The 19,882-nt window shown below is 42.6% G+C and overlaps 1 protein-coding gene and 1 non-coding gene across 7 annotated transcripts in view; both read right to left on the bottom strand.

The window, feature by feature from the left end:
* Window positions 1-7,847: 7,847 nt before the first annotated feature.
* Window positions 7,848-19,882, bottom strand: part of LOC147033499 (uncharacterized) — a 60,465-nt gene continuing 48,430 nt past the window's right edge. For 3 of the 6 annotated variants that reach the window (XM_085856089.1, XM_085856045.1, XM_085856073.1), the window contains one exon: window positions 12,206-13,631. In XM_085856089.1, coding sequence (XP_085712215.1) covers window positions 13,610-13,631 — 22 coding nt within the window. In that variant the 3' untranslated portion in view covers window positions 12,206-13,609. Of the gene's footprint in view, window positions 12,110-12,205; window positions 13,632-19,882 lie in introns of those variants that run through there. The other 3 variants (XM_085856054.1, XM_085856080.1, XM_085856063.1) reach the window with 2 other exon arrangements.
* Window positions 11,549-11,712, bottom strand: LOC147033502 (U1 spliceosomal RNA). The gene has a single exon (XR_015055677.1). It is a non-coding gene; the product is annotated as a U1 spliceosomal RNA (small nuclear RNA).

Raw genomic sequence — 19,882 nt, 5'->3', positions numbered from 1 at the left:
AATGTTTATTTATTTAAATATATTTTTTGAAGGATTGACTTCACAATTCTTCTTCTTCGTTTGGTATGACGTCACAATCGACACTGGGGACCTGAGTATGTGCCTTTTCAAAGTTTGATATCGTTCTTCCTCATCCATTTCAGCTGTTTCCCAAGTGTCTCCCAAGGTTTGAAAGCTGTTCTTTCCCAAGGTTTGAATTAATTAATTAATCCCAAGGTTTGATTATTATTCAAATTATTAATTAATCAAAAGGTTTGAATTTTCCCAAGGAAAACAGCTGTTTCCCAAAGGTTTGAAAGCTGTTTTTTCCCAAGGTTGGAATTAATTGTTGTACTTGGTAGACATTTGTGAATACATTTACAGAGAGAGGGGCGAGAGAGGAGGGGGAGAGAGGAGTGGGGAGAGAGGAGGGGGAGAGAGAAGAGCAAGAGAGGGGGTGGGAGGGGGTGCAAGAGAGGGGAGGGAGAGAGGAGGGGACAGAGGAGGGGGGAGAGAGGAGGGCGGAGAGAGAGGGGGGAGAGAGGGGGGCGAGAGAGAGGGGCGTCACAATTCTTCTTCTTCGTTTGATATGACATCACAATTAATGCTGGGGACCTGATACTGCAGGCACGAAGCTGCATATACTGGCACGCACCTACTGGCATGCCCCTACGGGCCCACACTAGTTACGAATAAATAAAGTAAGATATTAGTGTAATTTTTATTTAATTTTAAAGAAATAAAGTGTATAGGCTAGAAAACTATTGTGTTTATTATGAAGAGACAAAATAAAATTGAATTCAATTATTGTGTAATTTCATAGAGATAAAGTGTATTAGTCATGCAGCAGTTGTCACTATCTCATCAGTACTTCAATAAATTTGCCAACTTTGATTTTTCACATTTATTTGTTCAAGGACATCATACTGAATCACTTTCAACTTGTCTTCCAATGTTCAGTGTCATATTTCACCACCTGTGGGCGCTTTTTCAAAATGGCTGCCAAAATCACAGAAAAATGTTAAAAACATAATATTGACCACACATATCAACTGATATGATGATGTTTTCGGGATTGTTTCATCCTAGTGATACTAATTATGAACTCTTGTTGTTTTGCAGGGCTCAAGCTGATGCCGGGCCATGTTGTCTGTTACCATAAAACCAAACATCTGACCAATTGAAATATGGAATAGTGCATCATTTGTGCAGAAAAACGGAAAGATGAATTTTCATTAGCAAGTGAAATACAGTATCTCTAAACAATATTAAATTGTTCAGTGAAAGATGGGCTAGACTTGGTAAAAACATTAACATTCATGATAGAGTAAAGCAGATGAACATTGTTGCAGGGGCAGAATATCGCTACCACAGAAAATGTTACAAATCACTTTGTTACCAAGCTCACCTTGAGAATGCTGAAAGAAGCCATGAAGAAGATTTAAAATGTAGAGTGAACAAAAAGAGAGGGAGGCCAAGTACAAGTTCTGTACCGTCAACTCCAAATACAAGGAAAACGTTTGATCAGGAATTGTGTGTTTTTTGTCAGGGCAGTAGTGTGGAAAAATTGCATCAAGTTTGCAGTGAGCCTATGGGAAGTAAGTTCTTACAGATAAAGGAACTGAGCACAAATGAAGATGTCCACGCAAGATTGGCACTCCTTTCTGATGCCATGGATGCATTTGCCCAAAACTGTAAATACCATTTGACCTGTTTCAGAAAGGAAACCAGACACATTAAATCTTTCCAGAGTACAAACACTAGTTCGTCTGAAAATGAAGCTATCGGAAAGGTCATATGTGACATTGAAATTGTCAACATAGTGCAGTTGATAATCACCAATAGATAACTCACCCAATATCTCACGGATAAATTGCAAGGTCATTACAAAGGAAGCCCAAAGATGGTTCTGGTGATGCATCACACACTGATGAAATCCAATGGCAACTTCTCTGACATAGTGTCAATGTCAGAAATGACTGCAGGGCATCACAACCCGGAGGAAGGTGAACAGTTGGTCTTGTTAAATGCTATCGATGTCATGCACAAAGAGAAGAATGCCAAATTAGATGTATTTTCCATAGATACAGATGTCTTTGGTTTACTCACAGGTACCTATCCATTGCTTCCTCCAATGACCTGCTTACTTAGGAAAAAAGGAGAAAGGATACCAATCTGGGAAAGCTTCCATATACTTGGAAGAGAGCGAGAGAGAGAGAGAGAGAGAGAGAGAGAGAGAGACAGAGAGAGAGAGAGAGAGAGAGAGAGAGAGAGAGAGAGAGAGAGAGAGAGAGCAGATGCCTTGGTGGGATGGTATGCCTTCAAAGGGACAGACAACATGGGCACATTTGCTGGAAAGGGAGTCACAAGTCATTTCAAGACATTTATGAGTAATGATGGCCCCATATTAGATGCATTTACTGCTTTTGGAAGAAGTACTGAAGTGCCAGAGTGGGGTTTCAAGCAGATGGAATGCTACGTTGTATTTTCACAGGCCATCTGGAAGTGTAGAGCGTGTAAGAGAGTTAAGGTGGTCCCTGTTTGCACAGAATGGAAAAGGAGGGCTGGTAAATCCCTTCCAACCTCGGAACATTAAAACCTCACACACAACAGGTGTTTTTCTTGGAGTTGGTTTGGAAATCATGCTGCAAGCCATGCCCCAACATTCCGCCACCAACCAACTATTCTTGGCAACTTTCTTCTCCAATGGCTTGATTTCCGATCATCAATTTGGTTTCAGACCAGGTCACTCTACCCTGGATATGCTGCTTCTGCTCTCCCAAAAATGGATGGAGGTCCTCAATGCTCGACAGGAAATCCGAGCTATATCCCTGGACATATGACGTGCTTTTGACACAGTCTGGCACCCTGCCCTACTCACCAAGCTCTCTTCCCATGGTATCCAAGACCATCTCCACTCAAGGCTCGCAGACTTCCTCTCCTGTCGCAGCCAACGTGTGGCCCTAAATTGAGTTCTTTCATCCCCTCTCTCTGCCCAGGCTGGAGTTCCTCAAGGTAGCGTTCTGGGCCCTGTTCTTTTTCTGGTTTTCATCAATGATCTCTCCGACTCTCGGGAATATCCTCTATATCTCTTTGCTGATGACTCCACCCTCAGCCGTACCATCTGTCATCCCTCAGACCGGCAAGCAGCAGCTTCTTTGCTCACTGCAGATCTGGTTAAAATCACAAACTGGTCCAACACGTGGAACATGTCTTTCAATCGGGACAAATCTCACACTCTCACTATGTCTCTTCGAAAGGACCGTTTAGAATCCCCCCCCCCATCCACTTTCTCAAAAATCCTCTGGAAGAAGTCCTTTCTTTAAGCTTCTGGGTCTCACTATCTGCCATGACCTTTCCTGGGAAAGCCACATTTCAAACCTCGTCTCCAAAGCCAGTCGCCGACTGGGAATACTCCGTCGTGCAAAGTCCTTCCTCGGCCCTCCTGAGCTCCTGACCACTTCCAAAGCTTTTGTCCTAAGCCTGATGGAGTACTGCTCTCCCCTCTGGGCTGGTGCTCCTGCCTCCCACCTTTCTCGGCTTCATACTGTAGAAACCAGGGCATTTAGGATCATCGGTATCTCCCGCAATGAGGCTGAGTCTTTCGGCCCCCCACTCAATCACCGCAGGTTGGTCGGTGGTCTTTCTGCCTTCTACCATCTCCTCTCCAGCCTTGCCCCCCCCCTGCTCTCCCTGCTCTCCCCACCACATTTTCACAGGGCGCTCAAGGTCTGCCAACAACCCCCTTCTGGTAAAACTACCAAAATCACGAATCACTGCTCACCTTCACTCTTTCATTCCTATTTTTCCCCGCCTTTGGAATATACTCCCTCACTCTATTCTTTCCCATTCTTCCCTCCAGGCTTTCTAAACAGCTGTTCACCACCACCTCTTATCATCCCCCATCCAAATCCTCGATCTTTTCTACCCCCGATAATCCACCCAAGCCCACTTCCTTCAAATTCCCTGCTTTCCTTCCTGAAAGTCCCTGTAATGTCCATCTTCTATTCCCCATGTTCCCCGTCCCATCCCTCTCCCTTACACAGATCTCCTAATGTGTCTGTTCCCCACTGTTTTGTCCCTCCCACTCCCGCCCCTCTTGTCTCATGCCCCCTTGCTGTGTGTTGTGTGTTAGTTCTCATACGAGCCTCGACAAGGTATACAAAAAAAAAAATTAAGATGGTAATTTGATACCAGTATTAAGTGAAAATCCACCAGCACCAAAAGCTCTTTTGGAGCTATGAAGCTGTTCCTGTAGCAGTTCCTGCATGACAAACAGATGTGGTTGCCGAAAGAATACACTGGTGTGCACCGATGCTTGCGGATGTGGTGATGCGTGTGAAAATTCTGAGGACTATATTGCAGAAAGAGAAGAAGAGGAGGAGCTTTTTAGACCAGTTCATATTTGACAGGCCCTATAATATTGATCTGCCATAGACAATACAGGGGTGATGAACTTAAGAGATATAATTTGAACTTCAAATGGAATTGCAAGGAAAATGCTCGTTATGCATCACAAGTATTGGTAACTAAACAAAATTGATGTCAGGATACTTGTCCAAAAAGCATAACAATAATGTATGGCTGTCTGGGAAAACCAATCAGAAGTCGTGCTGGACAAGTTCCTCGTTTAAACAAATGGTACAAACACATCAATTTATGTTTACTTCCCATTATTACCATGTACGCTTATTCCAAAAGAGTATGGACCTTCTTGTTCCATACTCTTTTGAATAAGAGTACATGGTAATGATAGAGGGAAAAAAACAATAAATTGTTCGGTTGCATGACCGTTTTAAACAGGGAACTTGTCCATCGCGACTTCCGATGGGTTTTCTCAGACCACCACACATATTTCATCTGTAGGCCTACAACAGTATTATCTATGAGTACACAATAATTGATTGAGTTAAGGTGTATCCAAATCACTAAAACCATAATATGTCAAGTATTGAAGGAAATCATCTTTAACTAGTGAAAACATTAGGGACACTGCATAAAGGTGAACATTTTCAGTTGAATTTGAACCAAAACGGTAATCTTCATAATGAATGATACATTTTATGGGAATTTTTAATGATTTTGGCCGCCATCTTGGAGAAATGCGCCCTTTTTGAGTAGTTAACTACAATGTTTTTGATACTTCAGCTTACTGTTAAACTTACTTGAAGATCATTTGGCCAAAACATTAGAAAATATCATTCTAAATTGCTGGAATTATTGGTGAAAATTACGTTTTTAACAGCTTTTTTATGATTTTGGCAGCCATTTTGAAAAAGTGACCTCACATGGTGAAATACGTAACTGAAAATTAGAAGACAAATTGAAAGTGATTCATTGTGATGTCCTTGAACAAATAACAGTGAAAATTCAAAGTTGGCAAAATTATTGAAGTAGGTGACAACTGCTGCCTGACTATGTTGTCAGTGTGCTTCTTATTTAATTTTAGTGCAATAAAGTAAATACGTCATGTAATTATTATTGAATTTTAGAGAGACAAAGTAAATAGGTGGTGTAAGTCTTGTTTAAATTTAGAAAGATAAAATAAATAGACAGTGTAATATTTGTTTTTATCAATATATCAAGAAAAATAAGAGTGTAATTTATGTTTAATTTTCTAATATAGAGAAGTAAATATGCAGTCCAATAAGTGTGAATTTTGAAGAGATAATTAAAAAATTACCAGACTCGGTGGTGTAATGGTAAGAGCATCCACAACGACCGGGAGATCTGTGGTTCAAACCCCGGCTGAGTAATACCAAACACTTAAAGCAAATAGTGTGGACTGCTTCCTTACTTGACGTTCTGCATTTAGAATTTTAGGAGCAGAGATAATCCCCATAGATTGCCCTTCTTAGGAAATACACTGCTGATAGGGGTGAGAAAGGCACACCAATGTTGTGGCATCACCGGTACCCAGAGTGTCCCAGGAAGTGACAGAACTTCCACCAAGCTCATCGGGTGCTATCGGCTTGACCACCACCTCTTATCATCCCCCATCCAAATCCTCGATCTTTTCTACCCCCGATAATCCACCCAAGCCCACCTCCTTCAAATTGTATGCTTTCCTTCCTGAAAGTCCCTGCAATGCCTATACTATCTTGTATATGCCATGTTACCTGCCCAATCCCTCTCCCTTCCACAGATCTCCTAATGTCTCTGTTCCCCACTGTTTTGTCATTCCCACTCCCACCCCTCTTGTCTCATGCCCTCCTTGCTGTGCATTGTGTTAACTCTCATATGAGCCTCGACAAAGTATACAAAAAAAAGAAAGAAAAAAAAAACCTCATTGGCCCTTTTTGTCTTGTCTAACAGTTCTGTGTTGTGTCATGTGTATTCATATGTATGTACATGTGTGTTTAGATGTACAGTATGTGTGGCAGCTCCACTGCGAGACTTACATCCTGCAATAAAATGAAATAAAATAAAAGAAACAGACTATATTATTACCTCCTCCTCTACCCCTATCCCAACATCAATGTATTCTCTCCATCCTACTACTGACACTTGCCTCTCAAGGTCTTCAGCTTCATTTCCGTGATCTTTACTTCAGTTTGTTCATCATGTACATACACGCATGACTGGGAAGACAGAAATTTGCATTTGAAATGCTTTATAGTTTAAAATTTGTGCTTAAAATCCTTTATTTGCATAAGAGTTAAGATTGTGATTCAAAACCTTCACTCGTCTTTAGTAATTTACGTGATGCAAAATAATTTACTGGTTTATAATAATGTTTACATTTCAAATGCATTACTGGTATGTTGTGAAGTAAAACGCAACTCCAATGGATGCTTTAAATAAAAAGGGATTGCTATAAAGAATTGGGCCGGACCTTTATTTTCTCATCTGTCAAGCTGTTAGCTCCCGCTCGTGGATTGCTCACTTTATTCACACATTCCTCTGGGTTTTAAGCATTCAATTGTGGTCTCCAGTGTTTAAGCTTTAATTTGTTGCAATTCCACTGACTCCACAGTGATATATGGCAGAGCTGCTATTCAACCTCGCTATTTACTGAACACTGGGACTACCTACCATTCCAATGCTAGGCAGTGCCATAGCCCTGGAACAGTTAGTCATCACTGAATTAATGCATTTCAGACCAAAAATTTCATTAAGAATTTTGTCTGATGGTTGTCTCATTATGGAAGATCACCAATGCTCTCAATACCATACCTGTGCAGATGAGGATCGGAATTTGATCAGCGTACTAGCAAACCCCAAATATTTTTGAAGGCTTCCACCAATTACCGTAATCTCAAATAACGATCTTCATAGGACTCAGTTGTGCTCTCTTTACATAAGTGGGACAGAGGAGGTGGACAGCATTCCCTCTGGGTATTTTCTGCAGTGTGGAGTATTCATTCAGTTTTTCGTATGAAGATTATCCATGATTGACAATGTCCAGTTGTGGTTGGTTATTGAGGCCAGCTTTGATATATGGTCGACTCAGGATAGTTTATCGCTGGTGGTGAGCCCCAACTGTTTGAGAGACTGATCTTCTTTCAGTTGTTAATTGTTGAAGTAAATAATTTGATTAGTTGTGAGGTCACTTCTGGAGAGACAGGGTGAAAATGTGAGATTTGCCTGGATTGAAAGATATGTTCCAAATGTCTGACAGTGTTTGCCTATTTCAGGGCTGGCAGGACAGCCTAGAGGTATGCATATTGCCCTCTGAGCTGTCTATCCTGGGTGTTGATGTGGATTTTTTCACCCACCCCGTTGTGATCATTGAAGGATTCTTCCTTGTTGATTGTGGAATACTATTTAACTTCAGGCAGAGTTTAACGTTTGTCCGATTTGGTTATAAAATCCTCATAAAACCAACCGACACTGATAACCGATGTCCACACAAGTCCTTTCTTTGTGAAACAATTTTATTTCCTAATTAGATCACCCTCGTAGACGACACACAATGTACTCGAGAATCCGCATTTGATACAATATTATTTGGTTCCTTTTTTCCTTATTCTTACTTTTAGTTAACTGTTAAAACCAACCAGATTGAATTCACTTCCACATTACATCAGAGAGTTTTATTCTAACTTGGTACTTGGTCAGTCCCAAGGAGTACACGCCACTGAAATTCTATACATCCCCACGTGCTTGCACGAAAACAATTTTACATTTCAAAGCATTATATACTTTCATGGGTGAGTGGTGGGGGCTGCCAACCCAGACTGCATACTTGTCCTCTCGGCGAGAAGCACACTACGTACATTCCGAGGCAAAGGTTCGCTGTTATCAGCCCAGGTCAAACCGCTCCAGACCAAGACATTTCATCAACATTTCGAGAAAAAGACTCTTGGCCAAAAAAGACAGCCAATTCAACTTGTAGCATCAAACTTACATTTCTAAAACCCCATTTGTTACAATTTAGAATACATTAATATAAAATTTTCCTCCACATTCCCCCGTTTTTTAAAGGAAAATTTGAATAATGTTTCTTACACATGATTACTACGTCCTGTTCCTGAAGGAGAAAAGATTTCCATTACTCAAGTTCAATCAACAATGGCAGCAAGTGCTCATATAAACACAGTCGAAGCATTGTTTGAGCTGAGGAGAAAATAGATGTTGGTAAGTGCAAGCTTGGGCCTGACACTGGGCTGAAGGAGACGAAAAGGACTCGAGAGGTGAACAGAGATCCAGCCCCAACAGAGCCTGGGACCTCGCAGTAGCAGTCCGTGCAATCAGGCCTGATTTCACCAAGTGAGCTGTGCATGTTAGATGCAGTCGCTTCGCAGCACGAGCCCCCACTCGCACCATTGAACACATGATGTAAACGACTCGCAGTGTGGAACTCCAGGCCTGTCGTACATTGAAGCAACCACAGCAAGTTCACGATGTATTTGCAGAGCAGCAATCGAGAGTGTGGCTGATAACATTTCTCCATGCAGGCACCACACAACGCCGACGTTAAGACTTTGCTCAAACTTCTCAGTGGGTTTTGTTATTTCTTTTTCCCCACATTGCTCCATCTCATCTCCTCAGGAAGGGGTACAGTTTCATGATCACGTGTTGAATGCCCAATCACCAAAATCTGGGTTCTCCCATCGTCCAATCTTTCGGTGGAAGTTCTTTCCAAGCTTCATTAAGACGAAATTGTACATTGCATGGTTTAACTGCGTTCAACACTCCGAAACAAACAAAATCAAAGTTAACATCGATTATTCAAAACAATCATGTCATTTGCTATTTCCATGTAAAAGCAAACAGTCTTTATCAGGGTTCTAATTTGCGATCAATAATTCTTTTCATAAAAATATTCCATCATTTATACCAAAATATGAAAGTTATCTATTTCTTCAAGAACCGAATCCAAATCGATTTTGCACAGTTACCATTTTAACATTCACATCTGCTTAAACAATTTACAGTTTCATTCACAAATAGTTCCAGAGCAACTGCCATTTTTACTATCTTGATTTAATTCTCAGTAATTTTTCCTTATCCTCAATTAACAGATTAACAAGGTTTTTTTCTTAATGAGCTTAGTCTGAAAGTAACTAACACAGTTACCACACAACCCCCAATTTGGGAGTTCCACTCCGCTCGGCCATCCTGGCATCGAGTTGCTGAGCTGCAGAGCATCCATTTTGAAACAAGAACTTTGATAACATTGTTACAAAATTTCCCCAAACAGTTTAAACACCCAAATGCTAACATTGTTTTACATTAACCTGGTAAGCATCCAGTTTCTTTCATGTTGAAATGGAACTAAAATATCCCAAAAATAATGTTTAACCAATCTCTTATCTATCTCAGCACTGAATTCCATCGACATTTTAAATCTCTGACATTCTCCATCTATCCACTTCTCTCTCACCAAAACAGCAATATCCTGCAATTTTCCAACTCACAAACACAAACCATCTATCACTTCCTCTGACCTTCTCAATTACTAATCCATTTCCTTTATCAAAACAATTAAATTTCTTTTAAAATACATCAAAATAAAATCTTCAGTGTCTATCCAATTAAATCATGAATTCACCTTGACTGAATCGATCAAAGGGTCAGACTGAGTTGTTTGCTTTGCATTCTCAGCACAAGTTCAGGCAACCTCAACATTGGCAGATGAATAAAACAATATGCCTATTTCAATTCTCCATCCGAGGGCATCATCTGTTATCTGTGAATCGCCCCACATGCTAAACATCCATCCATCCATCCATTGGGACCATACTCTGTGCAGAGCGTCGGTGCTGCCGAAGCAGTTTCCTTGGCTAGTGGGCACAATCCTGGACGGGTCGCCACTCCGACGCAGGATACTCGAATGACTCGATCATCCCCAGCAAGCTGGTACTCATTTTGCCGACCTCGGAAGGATGGCAGGCTGAGTCAACCCCCTGGTGAAGTAATTCAGCGAGGCTCAAACTCAGGACCCTTGGATCCCAAGCCGCCACCCTAACCACTGAGCCAACACCAGGCTTATGCTAAACATCATCAAATCAATTTTTAAAGTCATTCCAAATTACGTTTCTACATTTAAATCAAAATCTTTGAAACATTTCTGACATGACCGAAGAGCTTGCCCAGCACGTAAACCTGCCGGGTTGTGTAATCACAAATCATCACAATGCCAGAGAGAGCTCACCTCCCAAGACTTCACGTTGCGAATATATCCCACATTCACAATTATTATTTCACAATTTATCCAAAATCCCTATGGCTTTTAGTAAAACTCTAATACTTTTCCCCAAATGGACTTTACTTTAAACAGATTCAGTAGAGAGGGTGCTCCACAAACACCAAGCAACAAGGAACAGGAAGTTCTCTCCACATCCGGTGGGAAGAAAAGAAAAACTCTAAGACAGGAAAAACCCACAGTTTGGCATTACTCTGTCATGGCTTCAACACGTACACTCACGAGCATTGCATCCCATCTATATCAATTTAAAGTCATTGCCAATGGCATGCACACTTCGACACAATAGCGCACCCTCTTGAATCTGCATATGAATCGAATTTCACAGTGAAAGCTAAGACTCAAACACAGACTCAGTGGAGAGAACATGCCACCCCCCACAGATCCAGTGGAGGGGGCGAGCTGCACAGTCACAGCTCACGACCTTCGCGTTATAAATACAAAGCCAAGAATGCATCACATGCCACCCCAAACAGACCCACAGCTTAACTCAGCACGAGTTCGTCCTCAGACTGTCTTGCCGAGGTCGTTTTAATTATTATTATTTTTTTATGAATGTCCATCTCTTCATGCTTTATTTGTTGCAATATTATTATTTCTAACAAGACATTCATGTATCACATCGTCCAGCAATCTTTAATTCCCCAGCAAGCTCACAATCGCTTCCAATTCAGACTCCCATTGAATTGAATTCACACACACACAACTGCGACCTTTGCACGTTATCAGCACCAAACCATGAACATCCAGGCTGTTTTATTTCGACTCTGCCAGATATGAAGTTTCTTTAGTTGTTAAAATATCTTCAAAATCCCAACAGAACACGTTTCATTGCAGTGAATGTTGGACTCGCACAAGTTTCATTTTTCACTCTCAGCAACACGTGCCTCTCAATGCAAATCACCAGCCACACACCCAGCTGGTCAATCGTCTCCTGCATCCCACAAATTTCACAGTCGACTTTCCCACATTTGGGGAAATCACAAGGCTCAACCTCCCTCCTGTAGTGCAATGGGTAAGCCTCGCCCTGAGAATACCGCCTTAACTAACTGATGGCGTTTTCTCTCCTATCAGGTAAGTATCAATGCAAACATATATCTCACGCGTCCTCTGCGTGGTCTGTGGCATGTCACTTCGTCATGCTCATTTCATCTGACTCCTCTTTTCTAAAACAACTACAGCACTTATCGTGTACTTTAAATGGACTCTCTCCGCTACCTCTTCTTTCTATCAATAAAATTATCTGACAATGAACTTTTCTTTGTTCGAAATGCATTACCTGCTGAGAACGCTCTCCCTTACCTTCGCTCAAGCACTTGTCGTTCCTCCAGGCACTGCCTCCAGCAGATTACGCACCTCCGGTCACGAGCACCGCACAACGTCGGTTTGAATCCGAGTCCTCAGGCGCCAACTGATGTGGATTTTTTCACCCACCCCGTTGTGATCATTGAAGGATTCTTCCTTGTTGATTGTGGAATCCTATTTGAATTCAGGCAGAGTTTAACATTTGTCCGATTTGGTTATAAAGTCCTCATAAAACCCACCGACACTGATAACCGATGTCCACACAAGTCCTTTCTTTGTGAAACAATTTTATTTCCGAATTATATCACCCTCGTACATGACACACAATGAACTCGAGAATCCCCATTTGTTTCAATATTATTTGGTTCCTTTTTTCCTTATTCTTACATTTAGTTAACTGTTAAAACCAACCAGATTTAATTCACTTCCACATTACATCAGAGAGTTTTATTCTAACTTGGTACTTGGTCAGTCCCAAGGAGTACAAGCCACTGAGATGTTACACATCCTCACGTGCTTGCACTAAAACAATTTTACATTTCAAAGCATTTTATACTTTCATTGGGAGAGCGGTGGGGGCTACCAACCCAGACTGCATACGTGTCCTCTCGGCGAGAAGCACACTATGTACATTTCGAGGCAAAGGTTCGCTGTTATCAGCCCAGGTCACACTGCTGCAGAACAAGACATTTTATCAACATTTAGGGAAAAAGACTCTTGGCCAAAAAGGACAGCCAATTCAACTTGTAGCATCAAACTTACATTTCTAAAACCCCATTTGTTATAATTTAGAATACATTAATAGAAATTTTTCCTGCACAATGTGAATCTCTGCCCAACTATCAACCGTCATCCTGGTGTCTCACAGGCAAGATGAGGCATCATTGTGTGTGCCATCCATCAAAATGGAAATTAAGCTTAAGGACCCCTCCACCAGCATTAGTTAGTGGACGTTAAATATCCCACCTAGTCCTTTATGAAGAGTAGCCAGCACTGGCCAATTTCAAAATTCCTGTGCTGACGTCCAGGGGACAGCATCAGCAGAACAGCTGCACTGCCAGGAATTATGCAACCAACATCCATTGGTTTCTTATGAAATGAATGAATGTTCCTTTCCAGGTGATAACATAGAATATCTACAGCTGCTGGCCAATAAATGGGATATGAAATTGTATGATATAATGTCGTATCATCTGCAAAGAGGAAAATAAGGTTTTCACTCGGCATTGGAGGTCATTAATGTATATGATAAACGCTGCCTTGGGGTTGAAGAGAGGATTATATCGAGAACTTTATGCTGAGTGCATGAGTGGAGGAAATTAGCAACCAAGAAAAGAAGGTGGCCTCATATTCCACAATCAGAAAAGCTTGCCAAGTACAGCAGAGTGACAGATTGTCAAATGCTAACAAATATTCCCAGTATAACAGTTTATAGCTGAGTTAGGATTCAAAACCAGACGAGCTAGACAACTCCGAAGTGAGTGCACATCCCTCTCACCAATACCTAATCAATTCCTGGTTTCCTCAAGATACTCTCTTGTTAATTTTTTTGCTGACACTTTGGCCAGTCTTCATTTCAGCTGAAGCCCACCTCATCTTTAGGATTCTTCATTTGTCCAACTTACAGCAGTGTCACGTCTTCAGGTTCAAGATTATTGATGTCTTCCTCCCCAGTCATTCCAGAAGGAAGTGAGTGCTGCAAACACATCCAGAGAGCATGTGTTATATAAAATCCTTCAAAAACAACTTTTGTTCTATTTTTAAAGCAAATGTGGATTATTTATTGAGGCATGTTACTTTTATCCTTTTTCAATAACACAGGTTAGTATTGTGTTCTTAAAATGAGCCAGTGAGTCGACTTAAATAATATAGTCATAATTGAATTCTGATATTTTGGGGATACTGGAATCTTGTGAGTTGGCATATTTTGTTCAATGAAAAGATGAAGAAAACAATTAAATCGCAGGAATTTGACATGGGCAGTTTGCATCAAATAGATTTCATTCGGTCATTGTTTCCACCTCTGACTTGATTCTGAATTTGAGTGATTGCAGGAGTATTTCATCATAGTGGAGCATTCAAAGAGGAGAGTGTTGCAAGCAACTAAGCCTGGGACCAACATCACTTGATCCCATGTCCATTTTCCTTTTGAACATCCACAACATGCATTACAGTTACAGGGTGTTCCAAAAAGACCCGGAGAACTTTGGTTTCTAATATATTTAGAACCACAAATGATACAATGATACACTTTGGTTTATGTGATAAAGAAACTCATACAGTTTTGTGACCATTATGAATACACTTCAATGTGAGCTCCATTTGTCGCATGCAGGGCATCAAATTAGTGCACGAGTTCTTGCCATGTTCAGCTCAGCATGTTTGCGTCCACCCACCAGTGTACATGCAGCTGTGATCTAAGAATGAAGATCCTCCAGGTTTTCCACCTTGCTGTTGTGGACAACATCTTTGACAACTCCCCCCACCCCCCCTCAAAAAAAAAATCAAGGGGAGTTATGTCTAATGATCATGGGGACCAAGCAGTTGGTCCATCTTGGCCAATCCAGCTACCTGGAAATTTTTCATTCAGGACGGCTTGAACGACTAAAGCCAAATGAACGGGAGCCTCACAGCCTGAAAAGAATGGTTGTATTGTTATTCCCTCCATGTCTTCAAGACAGCTGATAAACAGCATCTCAGATCTTGGGCATAGGTTGTGAACAGCGTTCACAACCTATGCCCAACGATAGTCTAACGTATGCGTATCGTGGAAGCGTATCGCTGACGATCACGTGGCGTAGCCTATTAATAGGCTGCCGCTCAACGATTTAAAGGCCCTGTCACACCTTGACGATTTAGCCAGCATATGCCGACGTATGAAAAAATTGCCCAAAATGCTGGCAGACGCCGAATATGTTATGGGTAAGTTTTGTATAAGTTAAGAGCAGGCTGAGGCACGCTGAAGCACGCTGGCATATGTCGTAGTACGCCAAGCTCGTCGACACATTTTAAGCATGCTCAAAATTTTTCGACATATGATAGCGTATGACTCACACGTTCCGCATATGCTGGCCATAAGTTGTAGGCATGTTATGCGATCGTTGACACACATGGACACACATTACTTGTAAGTTACTCATAAGTCGAAACATGTTAAGGTAATGTTTAGCGTTCCCAAAACTTATTTCTAACCTATGAGTAACGTGCTTTGAACCTATGAGTAACTTATCTCCAACGCATATTGACGTATGTTGACTTATTTGATTGACGTCTTCCGGACGACCACAGAACTTACTGAACGTGTTTCTAACTTACAGCTAGTGTATAATGGCGTATTGTAGGTGTTTAGGGGAATTGGTATATGATAATGGGCTTCACAGGAGGAACCCATCAGTATTCCAGACTACATGTTTTTTTTTTTTTGGTTTTTTTTTGGCATGACGGTGATGTTGACAATTCGATTTCTCGTGTGGTTATGATTTAAATCGTTGAGTGGAAGCCTATTAATTATATTATATTATAACCGCACTAGAAATCGGTGTCAACATTACCGTCATGCCGAAGAAGAAAGAAAGAAAGAAAGAAAGAAAGAGAGAAAGAAAGAAAGAAATAAACCATGGAGTCTGAAACACTGACGGGTTCCTCCTGTGAACCCCATTTTTATATACCAATTCCCCTAAACACTGCCAGTACGCCATTATACGCTAGCTGTAAGTTAGAAACATGTTCAGTAAGTTATGTGGTCCTCCAGAAGACGTCAATCAAATATATCTACATACGTCAATATGCTTTGGAGATACTGTTACGGCTGTGGAAATTTACAGAACACCATAAAGGTCCTTTCGATCAGTTATTCCGGTAAGTAAGTGTTCAGGTAGATTTCCCCACCATTGTTTAGTGGGAATATTTGTGTGGTAAGGCTGTGATCTTTGAGATAGTGGTTTTCTTTTGCTGTCTTTATTTTTTGAACAATCACCAACCACAACGCCCACCGCACCACCATTACTACCACCACAATGCCCACCGCACCACCATTACTACCACCACAAAGCCCCACCAACCACAACAACCACGATCACCTCAACCACCTACCACAACCACCAACCACAACAACCACGATCACCTCAACAACCAACCACAACAACCTCGCCACCTCAGCCACACCACCATTACTATCACCACAAAGTGCTAGCCATGCCACGTTAACCACAACCTTCACAACCACAACCGCATTTCCACCTCAGCATATGCTTGCCAGAGGCCTGGCCTTCGTCGAGGGAAAGCAGGCGATCCCCGTCCCCCCCTCCCCACCAACGAATGGCATCTCCGCTGACGAACGTGGTGGATTCCACCCTGCGAGTCGGCAGGAGACGACAGTGATGAAAGCCATGAATACAGCAGCGGCGAGGGAACCCCGATTTGGCGGGGAAAAGTTTCCTTCTGGAAGTTTCCTGCACATGATGGAAGGAGGGGCAGGAGTTAAAAAGGGGCGGGGCTTGGTAATAAAAAGGCGGAACGCGAGGAAAAAGTGGCGCTGAGAGGGGGGCTGAGGAAAATCGAGGTGGCAAGAGAGCTGGCGCTGAGGAGAATCGAGGTGGCAGGATAGCTGGTGCTGAGGAGAATCAGAATCGAGGTCGGGGGCGTCGTGAGGAAGGAGGTTGTTCAAATAGGTCGGATGGAGGCGAGAAAACCGCGAGGGTGGGACGAGCGCGAGGTCGGAGGAAAGAGGACGGAGTCCCGAGGGTCCACCACTACACGGTCGCTTTTCTTCATTTTCTTTCTGGGTGTGTGTGTGTGTGTGTGTGTGTGTGTGTGTGTGTGTGTGTATGTGTGTGTGTGTGTGTGTGTGTGTGTGTGTGTGTTTGTGGCGCGTCGATAAGCAAAACTGGTTAAGTGCATGTAAATAATAATTATAGAGAACGGCTGTAGGCTTTTGGTCCTTTTACTCCTTGGTTTTTCCAACCCGGGGGTGCGACCACAAGTGGGGTCGCCGAGCAAATTTTCTGGGGTCGCGGGTGTCCGCTTGCAGCGAGAAAAAAAATGTCTATTTTCGATCGGTGTTCGCTTTTACGGGATGTAATATATACGGTTCATTCAAAGTATGGGAACCGGCGCAATATGACGCTTGGAATGGGATCCAGCGGATGCACGGGCTCGCTGAAGGGCGGTTCATTTTGGCGGGAAATTAGTGGTTTGATCCACTGCCTCTCAGACTCAGACTCTGACTCTGACTCTGACTATCATTAACGTCTATTCATGTCTCCACGTACGACTCGAGACCTTATTTGTGATGGCAGCACCGGCCAGCAGCAAACCTCGAGAACGTTCATACCAGGATAAATTTCTGGACCTTGGATTTTACTACATGGTGGATACCACGTGGCTAGAGGGGCACAGAGGCCTCAGTGTGTGATTTGTTTCGAAGTGCTTTCTACGGAATCTATGAAACAAAATAAGTTGCAGAGGCATTTGATTACAAAACATGCGCCTTATCAGGGTAAGGAGAGAGAGCGTTCTTTGAGAGGAAACTTCTTGCACTCAAGAATACGCGTCTTGACAGAGAGGGTACATGCCATCAGACAAATTCTCGGGCATAAGAGGCCTCGTATCGAGTGTAGCTCCATGTTGCCAAGACTAAGAAGCCTCACTCCATTGCGGAAGAACTCGTGCTGCCATGTGCAAACGACATGGTATCTCTGATGGTTGGGGAGGAAGCGGCGAAGAAACTGGCCGTTATACCCCTCTCTGACAACACCATCCAACGCAGAATTGAAGATATGAGTCTGTACGTAACGGCTCAGGTCGTACAGAAGATCAAGGAATCGCCGTGGCACACCATACAGTTGGACGAGTCCACTGATATCGCATCGTACGCGCAACTCATCGTCTGGGTCCACTTCATCAAGGCTGATAACTTTGTCGATGAGCCTCTGCTCATCAAACCATTGGAGGCCACCGCCAAAGGGGAGGACATTTTTGGGAAAGTAGAGCAGTTTTATCGTGACCATGATGTGGACTTCGGAAAGTTGCTTGGTTCTACAACAGACGGCGCCAGCAATCTTAGGAGTGCGTTCTGGATTCAAGGCTAAATTGCTTGAGGTGGCTCCTCAGACCTCCATGGTACACTGCATGATTCACCGAGAAGCGCTCGCCTCTCGTACTTTGCCAGAAAACTTGCAGAGCGTGCTCTCAGAAGTTGTAGAAATGGTGAATCACATCAAATCGAGTGCCCTCAACACTAGGTTATTCAGGTTATTCTGCCAGGAGATGGACGCCGACCATAAGAATTTACTATTCCACACTCAATTCAGATAGTTATCTCGAGGAAACCTTCTTCTGCGTGTTTACGAGCTCAAAGATGAACTGAAGGAGTTCCTACGCACACAAGAGAAAACGGCATGCGTAGCATTGCTTGAGTCGGACTCTTGGCTGTCAGAACTGTGCTGTCTCGTTGACATCTTTGAACGTCTCAATGTCCTCAACCGCTCCCTCAAAGGCAAAGACGCCAACCTCATGATTTTTCATGACAAAATGAGCGGATTTCTGGCGACTCTAAAATTACTGGCAGACAAAGCAGCTGTTGAGCGCTTCAGCCTTTTTCCCCATCTGGTGGAGCATCTAACGACCTGCCAGTACGATGATACTGAGCTTGACAGTCTTTCTGGGGATATAGCACGTCACCTTCGGTCACTCATTGAACAGTTCGAGCACTATTTCCCTGAGCTGGATGTGCAGTTCTTTTCTGTGGTTCGGGACCCTTTCACGGCTCCACTGGACTCGATTGCTGATGAAGATGATACAGCACAGGAAGAGCTTGTACAGCTCCAGCAGGATTCAGGAGAGCAAGCTCTTGTGCGGACGAATTAGTTGTCGACATTCTGGTGCAAAATGCTGACGTCGTACCCGACCCTGTCACGGCGCGCCATTAAGGTTCTCATGTCATATCCTTCATCATATTTTTGTGAGCAGTCGTTCTCCACCATGGTGGTGATTAAAACAAAGTACAGAAATCGCTTAGAAATGGAGCATGATATGATTCTGGCATTATCATCTACTTCTATTCTGTGAATAGAGAAGTTGGTTTCTGAAAAACAGGCTCATCCTCCTCACTGATATATCTAAATGTCATTCAGACCAAACTTCTGAAACATTCAACTGTACTATTTGGATACTGTCGGCTATTTTCTGTTTACTCGTCTTTGAAAACATGACGATGGTGAATAAAGTAAACAGTAAATGTTTTTGTGTCATATGAAATCTTATCTTATATATTATGAATTGGGTTTTGAATCTTTTGGGTCACGCGACGTAGAGAGGTTCCGAAATTGGGTCGCCACTAAAAAATGTTTGAAAACCATTGATTTACTCTAATCTTCTCCCCTGACCCCTCCCCCCTTCCCCCATTGCTTGTATATTCGCATTGCTTCATGTGTAAATAAATGTGTCTGTCTAAATGTGATCTGGTCGTTGCGTCCCTTTCCTCATTTGAGTTGCCATCGTGCGTACGGAATATTGGCGAGCTTTTTAATAGCCAATAAAGTAATAGGATCCGGTGGGGTCGGGCGATTATAACCCCGCTCGGCAAATCGCAAACGGTGGGATCCAAAACAATACGTTACACATAGGTTCAAAGCACGTTACTCATAGGTTATAAATAAGTTTGGGGTACGCTAAACATTACCTCGATGTGTTTCGACTTATGAGTAACTTACAAGTAGCGTGTGTCGACGTGTGTCAACGATCGCATAACGTGCCTACAACTTATGGCCAGCGTATGCAGAACGTGTGAGTCATATGCTGGCATACGTCGAAAATTTTTGAGCATGCTTAAAATTTGTCGACGAGCTTGGCATACCACGACGTATGCCAGCGTGTTTCAGCATGCTCTTAATGTATGCAAAACTTACCCATAACATATTCGACGTGTGCCAGCGTTGTAGACAAATT

This window comes from Eptatretus burgeri, chromosome 2, assembly GCF_056783735.1.
Source record: "Eptatretus burgeri isolate ZD-2024b chromosome 2, Ebu_testis_v1, whole genome shotgun sequence".
Classification (NCBI taxonomy): Eukaryota; Metazoa; Chordata; class Myxini; order Myxiniformes; family Myxinidae; genus Eptatretus; species Eptatretus burgeri.
Note: the sequence above shows the minus strand (reverse complement) of the source record. Positions and strands in the feature narration are given on the sequence as shown.